At 47.7% G+C, this 8,709-nt stretch overlaps 1 protein-coding gene across 1 annotated transcript; it reads right to left on the bottom strand.

Annotated features, from left to right (window-relative positions):
• Nucleotides 1–365: 365 nt before the first annotated feature.
• On the bottom strand, nt 366–8,325 carry OTP (orthopedia homeobox; the record flags this gene model as incomplete). The annotated part of the gene is made up of 3 exons (XM_082835905.1): nt 366–896; nt 6,579–6,988; nt 8,289–8,325. 3 exons carry the CDS (start codon nt 8,323–8,325, stop codon nt 366–368), a joined length of 978 nt encoding a protein of 325 aa, XP_082692031.1.
• Between the last annotated feature and the right edge of the window lie 384 nt (nt 8,326–8,709).

Below are 8,709 nucleotides of genomic sequence, written 5' to 3'. Positions count from 1 at the left end.
CAGAAGGCCGTGAGGAGGGCGCGAGCACGAAGAGTGCGAGCGGCAAGGCCGGGGGTAGCGGGAAAGGGTGGGGTGAGGCGCTAGAGACCGGGAGGAGGGAGGAGCTGCGTGAGACGGGGAGGAGGTCTTTGGGGAGGCTGGAGAGAGCGAAATCAGGCGGAGGGGTGGCCTCGCGGTCTGGGGCTTGGGGTGAGGCCGGGAGAGTGGAGGACAAGGGAAAGGACCAAGCGAGAGGTGGCAGAGGCCTGGAGGGGGAAGGAGCTGGGGGCCGGGGCCGGGGGCGGGGCGCCCGGGCGCAAGCCGCTAGGGCCTCGGGGCGGACCTGGGGGCGGTGCCGGGGGCGGAGCGGGCCGGGCGCGGCTGCATTAAGTGAAGCTCATGGAGACTGTGTGCTCTAGCGCCTTGCGGCGGAGGGAGGCAATGCTCGTGCCCCGCCACACGTCGCTGCTGTCCGGGGAGCTGCAGAGCTGGGGCGAGCCGGAGACATTGCTGGGGCCGGGGAGGGAGGCGGGCACCATGCCGGGAAAGGCAGGCTGGTAGAGGTGCGACTGCAGCCCCGCGCCGTTGGAGCCCGCCAAGCTGTTGGACAGGCCCATGGAGTTGGGCGGCGGACCGGCCGCCAGGCTGCACTGGGACAGCGACTGTGCCATGGCTTGCTGCCTGCCCAGCGCCGGCGGTAGCGGCAGCTGCGACACTCCCGGCATGGCGGCTGCCGCCCAGCGGGTGTCGTTGGCATGGAAAGAGCACAGGCTGTCGCCCATGGCGGCGGCGGCGGCGGCGGCGGCCGACGGGAACTGAGGCAGGCCTGGCGTGGGCAGCAGCGTCCCCGGCGCACGGAACACGTTGGTGGTCTTCTTGCGCTTCTTCCACTTAGCTCGCCGGTTCTGGAACCAGACCTGAAGCGGGCAGGGCGGGAGACACACAGGGCGCTGTTAGCCGGCGGGCGGGCCAGGAGGGGCGGGGGCTTGAGCCCTAGAAACCCGCGTCAGGTCCACCCACTCAGCTCCAGGCCGAACAAGTGCCATCGGCCCGGCACGCCCCCCGCACCCAGCCGGTGACCCTCGTTTTCCACCAGCTGGAATCAACCGGCGCCCCTTGCATCCACCGGGCGCCAACTCCCGGGGTCCTGAGTGATCGTGCCCCGGAGCGCTTACACACGGTGCAAACATACACCATGCGCAGTATTCACCACGCCCCTGCACGCTGGCACCTTCTGTTCGCTGCTTAGATGCACAGGTCTGCGGGCAGGCATGTGTCAAGGCTGGACCCACAGGTGTACAAATGAAGATAAACTTGCGTACCCATGTGGCTTAATAGCGTGCCTTATAACAATGATGGGGTATAGAATTTTCTGAAACGCTGTAACTTTGGAAATTGATGAAGGACCGTGGATGACATAGCCAGTTCCAAAATCGAAAGACAAAGGAGAACCCCTAACGCCATGGATGACAGAGCAGAGAGGTTAATATAGTGATCCGTGTGGGAAAGCGAGCGCCACTGAGTTACAGTGTTGTTTGGGTCGCCACCGTGACTTCTGATTCGTAACGACTGGTACTGCTGCCACAAATCCGTGCCTTGTTCTCAAGCCCCTCTACGGGTACTTTTATCTGGGCTGTGCAAGTGTGCTGGAACCTGCTGCCGGAGCCCTAAGCCTCAGGGCCTTCAAATCTATTATTTTCAGGAACTTACTGAGGATCCCAAATAACAAGGCCTCCAATTCCCTCAGCCCCACCCCACCCCTCGTTTCATCTATAAACTAAAAGCAAATTTTCTGATCACTGCAAACTAAAAGAAGTCAAGTGTAAAGCTCACAATAGGTATGAATCAAATTTAATTTTGCTTAAACAAACCCAGATGTCTTTTTAAAGGAGATGTGTTTTATAAAGTATACTCCAAAGTGAGCCTATTAGTTCTTTCTTAACAGTGACCCTGGAAGTTCAGACCTTACCAGACAAATTTGTCTATGAATGTCAAATTCACCACCACAGGGGAAGGAAGGGTTCTTCCTGAAATATATCAAGTAAACTGCCTGACCAAGATAACATCCCTTTGCCCCATATTTAAATTTGATCTTTTTATTTAAAAAAAATGCCAGCATGCCCACTTGGCAGGCTTACAGTTTAACAGTAGTCAGTTGGAGGCTTACTATGCATAAATATAAATGATGTGGGACACAGCTCAGGTACTGATTGAATTTTCTCATAATTTGGCCAACGCAATTTGACCACCATATTCATGGCCAAAAGATAATGCGTTAATCCAAGCTATTCAGTGTTTATTCCGCAAACTAAAGCATCATGAGTATGAGTACCTGACCGCCTTTCCCGGTAAACCGGCTATGCACAATGGTTTGTTCACAGCCGTGCACTCTCTATTTACCCATGTGAACGGCATTGCAATCTAGAACCCTCTCCCGCTTTTGGGCTGGCCCTGGCCTTTCTACCCCATCGCCCACCACCTTATCTTTCTCTGGTTTCTACCCCACTTCCCATGTTTCCGCCTACTCCAGTGTCCGGATTGGGTAAAGATGTTGGGTCCTTTCCCTGCTAAAGCCCCTTGAGCTGGTGGCGCGGCGGATTAATGAGGCAGCAGAACCCTAGGTGGAGGCTGGGATCAATGCGGCAGGCCGCGGATTGAGCTGTTAGCGGCCTTCTGCGGAGAGCAGCCCGCAGGAGCCCAGGAAAACATAGCGAGGAGACCTGCTGCCAGAGGTCGCTTTGCATTACCCATCCAAGGCTGGACCGGATGGAGCCCTAGACAAGGGACGGTGTCTGTGTCCAGACGGTCCCCACACCTCACACTCCGCACCCGGATACATTTTTAAAGATATCTATGAATACCGGTTCCTAGCACCCTGCTAATGTCAGTAAATCCCGAAATGTTTGAATGTTTGGGGCGGGCACGGGGTGGGGGACTGGGGAAAAAAGCAGAAGAAAGGGGGGAGAAATTCCCCCGAAGAATCTCAGTAAAAAACACGCCTGCCAGAAAGGTTTCTGAATCTCAGGCCCAAGCAGAAAAGAACAGCTGTTGAAGAACTAAATATTATAGAAATAATCGAAAAATCGTGCTCAATTATGTTTGAGGGTTAGTAGTCAAATAATGGCTACAAAATTTTTTATGTTTCATGGCTTACTGGGGTTGGGAAAAAAATCTGCGTGGGGTCTGAGCACCTCCGTTCCAAGCTATGATGCATATGTTTAAAAAATGTGAATGTTTCCACTTGAAAACTAGAGCATGACAGATTAAAATGCAGGTAAAACCTAAGGGAGATTTTGAGAATGCAGAGATGACAACTCCAGGAAATATATTAACCGCAGCCATGGCCAACTTTGTACTCAGTTTGAAATGCAGCTCTTCTCAGAAAATGCTTAATACAACAGTGAGAATCTAATGGAGGTTGGAATTTAAAAATCCACTTTCATGATATCTGCTGTTACAGTAATATAGACATACTGTAAATGTATTTTAAAATATATAGCCCGTTTAATTCCCCACCTATAAATGGCTCAGAAATAGAGAAAGAGAGGGAGAAAGAGAGAATATTACTTTTTTCCCCCTCGAAGCAAATGCTTTATGAAGATCTCATTGGAATCCAGCAAATGATTAATGTGAAGATTTGGGAGGAAATCTGGGGAGCTGTATTAAAGCCCAGATCTCAGGTTCATTTCGATCAGCCAGCCGTGAACTCTGGGCCGAATTCATTACACTTTAATAGTGCTGGGAGAGGAAGAAAATGCAATTTCTCATTCCATTAGAAAACTAGAAAATACTCTTGGCTTGTCCCCCTATTAAGACATGGCAGGTGACAGGGCCATTCTGGGGGACACGGTCAATGGAATTACAGCACATTATTTTTGTTCGTATAAAATATTGAAAGGCAAGACTGGCTGTGCAGAAGTTATTTCACTGATTTGGTTTTTATGTAAATAAAATATTGAAAGTTAATTAATCCGTGCTAGAGACTAATGATTATGCTTATTATATTGCATTTGATCGCGTAATTTGCATGATTCTCGCATTGCTGCTTAATAAGCCATTCCAGGTTATAAATAATTCTGAAATTGGTTTCTAATAATGGCATGCTATAAAAGGAATGGTTTTATTATACTAGCCAGAAAAGAGGAGCGATATCAGACATGGAATTGGCCTCCGTGTGAGTAGAGGTGCTTTAATAAATACTTAAAAGTATGATATATGCCTGATATAGATAAAAATAAGTATTTGAGATCATTTAGTCTAGAATCAAAAAGTATCTTTAAAAACATACAATTGCAATAAATTAAATGTTTAGATCATTTTTAATCAGTGCAGTGGCCCCATGTACTGAAAAGAATGTGTGGCAATCTGTTAACTATAAAGAAAACTATGAAGTACTCATCATATAAGAACATAAACCAATTACTATTTAATTTGAATTTGGTCAAGGAGCAACGATACAATGAATTGTGAAGTAAATACATTTTACATAAATTATTTTTGCATTACATTACATAATGTTAATCATTTTGAAATGTTAATTAAGAAGGTTATGTTGATCTGATTACTTTTTAAACTATGGAACATTATTTTTAAAAATATTGAAATTGCCATTCTATTAAATTGTTCCTATCAGCAGCATCAAGCTATTATCTTTGGTTGAACATTATGTTAGAACAATTAAAGTACTTTGTCTCTATTCTTCTTGATTATTCTTCTGTGTACTTCTTGAAAATAACTGTTTCTATTACATAGTTTGTGTTTTATTTCATTTACAACTTTTTATGTTAAAAGAATCACTGCCATTAACCTTTGGAAGACCTAATAAAGTTTAATAGACCTCATTTTCTTTTTTTTACAAAGTCAGTTGTCCAATTATATTTTATTTGTGGTTCTAAGTTCTATTTTAATTCAAACTAATTACTAGTAAGCCAAGATTAAGCAATAGCATTTTAGTCTTTAAAATAAAAATTATTATATAGCATTTCTCTTGAGTGACAAAAAATTTATGAGTTTTGAACCGACAGGATTTTAACAAGCCAGTACTATTATGAACGGTAATGGAAATATTGAAATTGTATATTTCTGTTAAGATTTGAACTCAATTTCAAAAGAGTTAAAAGAGGTGTGAGGTAAAAAAAAAATTAAGAGCACTAGTAATATATTTCTGCACAATGCAATTAACATGCCTTTGATGCTTAATTTCAATGGCCCATGATTCAGGGCTTCCAGAGTTCACTAAGGAAACCACCCAGACTTACACTGAGTAAAAATGTTAATCTATATTATACCCTGAATATTACTATATTAATTTGACCACGTTAAGTCCCTAATGACATTTTTTTCTATTTAAAACAGAAGCATATGCTATTTTTCAGGTTAGACTATCTTTAAAAAGCAGAACGGAGACAGAAAAACTCAACACCGTGATTCAGGACACTCTTGTCTCTTCTTAGATCAAATGTAAAGTAACTGAGATCTTTAAACTTTGATGTTTAAAATTTGTAAAGCGAAAATAGTTAAAATTTGTAAAAGCAGCTAGAGCTGAGATCAACACCCAGGGTAAGGAACAGAAAATACCACGTCCAAGACAGGAAAGGAAGGTTTCAGAACCCTGGATAGCTCAAGACTAAGCGCGCGCCTTGGACTTTCACCTCCAGCACCTGTCCGTAAAATATTTGACATAATGTTTTCATTCTTCTAAAAAGCAGAAAAAATCCGAGATGCATTGGACTTATACTTTTATTCCCCGATTTTCAAAAAACTTACAGGTGTGGTTTTCTAAGTCACATGTAATTTACAACTTGGATCGGGGTTGGATGAGAACAAGGGGTCAGTAATGATTTTGTCTACTGCCGGTCAATCTTTCCTGCCCCAAATGTCCTTTCTTCAAATCGGAGATCTACAAGAAAGCCCTCTTTCCTCCCCACTCCCCAAGTTACCTTAGGGAAAACCAGGACTCATAGTCTGTGGGGGATCGCTCCATCCTCTCCCAGCGCATTGGTAGGCCGCCAAGTTCAAAGCCTTTGTAAACATCAAAGCTAGGGGTGTTTTGCCTGAGAGCGGTAGGAGTGTGATAAGCAGGAGAATAAAGCTACACCGTAAAACCCAGGTGTAGATCTTTTATGAAATGTGCCCATTTCGCCTTGTTTACTCCCTTTTCATGTTTTCTATATAATTGTTGCATTCTCCCATTTATCCAGACTCTTAACACAAACTCATTAGGGGGTAATGAAATGCTTGTCAGTTACGAGAGCTGGAGTGTAATCGCGTGCTGGACTTAGCCGCCTGGGAGACACAGAAGGTGGGAGACCCGGAGGTTCCCTTCTCAGGAGGAAGGAAGAGACCTAGTAATTGAACGACGCCGGCTTCGCTTTTGAGGAGTTTCTGCGGGGATGTGGCTATACTGGCAGGAGATGGGGGCACTGTCTGTCCATCGATGGGGCCAGTTTGCGGGCAGAGGAGCTAACTTGACCCAGGAAAGCATAGGTAGAGAAAGCGCAGCCCAGGATCCCTGCAAGGGAAGGAAAAACCCTGCTTCCTTTGCCCAAGTCCACCCGCCCCCTCCTTGTCTTCTGCCCTGGCGCCCAAGCCCAGCGTACCTGCACTCGGGACTCCGTCAGCCCGATACGGAGCGCCAGCTCCTCGCGCATGAAGATGTCGGGGTAGTGAGTCTTGGCGAAGCTCCTCTCCAACTCGTTGAGCTGCGCCGGGGTGAAGCGCGTCCGGTGGCGCTTCTGCTTCTGTTGGCCCTGCTGCTGACCTGCTTGGCTGGGGTTCGGGCCACCTTGGGGCCCCGGCTGCTTGTCCGGGTCCTTTGAGCTCACCACCAGAGAGGCCGGCGTAGAGCCCACTGTGGTGATGTCCTCCCCGGGCAGCAGAGTGGCTCCCTCGACTGGGTCGGAGTTGGGCGCTAGGTCCCCCGGATGGCCCCCGGGGTCGGAGCCCCCCACGCCCAGCCTACACTTCACCGCCTCCCGGTGGCCCAGAAGCTCGGCAGCATCTTTCATACCTGAGGAGGCAAAGGGATGGTGGTCACTACTGTCCTGGCCATGCCAGGAGGGACTGTTCTCCCCGCGCGGTCCTTTTTCAGCCCCATCCTCGGCTCCCTCTGAACCCGCGGTCGCCCTACGGAGCAATCTCCCGGGATGCTCAGCTGGGTTCCCCAGGATTTGGACAGCCAGGCTGTAATACCGTCTCCCGGCCCTTTCCCCTCTCTCCGCCGCGGGGTCCCGTAGTAAACATAGTAAACAGCACATGCTTTCTTCTCTCCCACAATGAAACAGTCCCGGCAATGAAACATGCCTCGGAGTCCCTTTCATGAACCGTACCCCTGGTGCCCCAGCAACCCGAGAGCATATCCTTCGACCAGGGGGGAAAAAAGAAAAGAAAAGAAAAGAAAGAAGAAAAATTAAACGATTCCTTCGTTGCTGCCCCACCTGCGCTCAGGCAGCCTGACGAACTCTACCTCCGGCCCTCAGTTGATTCCCTCTCACTTTCTCGGAAGATGAATTAGTCTCCAAGCTTTCCACCTCCCGAAATCAACCCAAATCAGCTCCGCCTCCCCCTCAAATCTGAGAAAGTGTTTGGAAAATGGAGTCACATCCATCACCAAAGATTCCCAAACCGGAAACCCTGAGCCCAGTAACCCAGACAGCTTTAAGGAAACTCAAGTAAACTCTCTAGACATAACAGTGAATCAAGCTTTAGAGAATTCAACTTTTCTTTCCGGAGAAATAAAAGGCGCCTTCGTCTCGGCCACTGGCAATGACGAGTCCCTTTGCAGGCCGGATGCCCGTGAGGATGAATCTGGCTTTTCTCCTTTCTCAATGAGCACACTTAGCAAATCCGCTTCTACTGCAGCGGCTTCTCCTTCAAGACCGATTTTTACAAATTCAACCATACTCAGACGAGGAAGAGAGAAAGAGGTAGTGGGGAGAGAGGAAGAGAGGGAAAAAGAGAAGAAAGAAATCTCAAATTAACGCAAATAGGAGGTGAAAAGAGAGAAAGAAAAATGCCTCCAAACAAATTATCACGGGGTAGGTCGTTCCCTTAAAAAAAATAATAAGGGGGAGGGGGAAAGAGAGAAAATAAGAAAAACAAAAAGTAACAACATTTCCCAACTCCTCTGGATCTACATATTCCATAGATTTTTTAAAAAGACGATGTTAAATCAAATTAAACTTTAATGCAGCACAATTACTTTTAAAGAAATTAGTCCATTTAGGGCACATTAAGGTAAAATAAGGAACAAATTGACAATTTCCTGCCGGGGCTTCTCCTGGCTGCCTGGGCGAGAGACGCGCACTCACCTAGCCTGGCGTCCAGGAGGTCGGCGTGAGACAGCATCGCGCACCGCTCCAGGGTGAAAGCTGTTCCCCCCCAAATTTTAGCGGTTTTAAGTTATTTAAAATAGATATAAGCTATAAGCTATACGATATAGATATATATAGATCACCTAAATGAAAGAAAATTCGGTTTGTGGTTAAAAAGGGGGCTTCATGCATTATAATGTCCTTTAGAGAGACGGGGAGGTGCTTAACAGTTGAATGAACCCGTGAGCAGCTCGGCGAGGGGACCAATCAGGAGGGCAGCCTGCAAATGTCAGCGCCCGGAGAGTCCCCCACTCCGCCCGCCCGCCCGCGCCCGCCCGAGGAGGCGGCGGCAGCGGCAGCCCTGGCGGCTCCAGCCCCGAGCAGCTGCTAAAGCAGCGGCGGCCGCCTTGCCCTCGCC

The sequence above is a fragment of the Leucopleurus acutus genome (assembly GCF_964270905.1).
Source record: "Leucopleurus acutus genome assembly, chromosome: 3".
NCBI classification, from domain to species: Eukaryota; Metazoa; Chordata; class Mammalia; order Artiodactyla; family Delphinidae; genus Leucopleurus; species Leucopleurus acutus.
The sequence above is the reverse complement of the archived record's forward strand: the minus strand, read 5'-3'. Positions and strand labels throughout refer to the sequence as shown.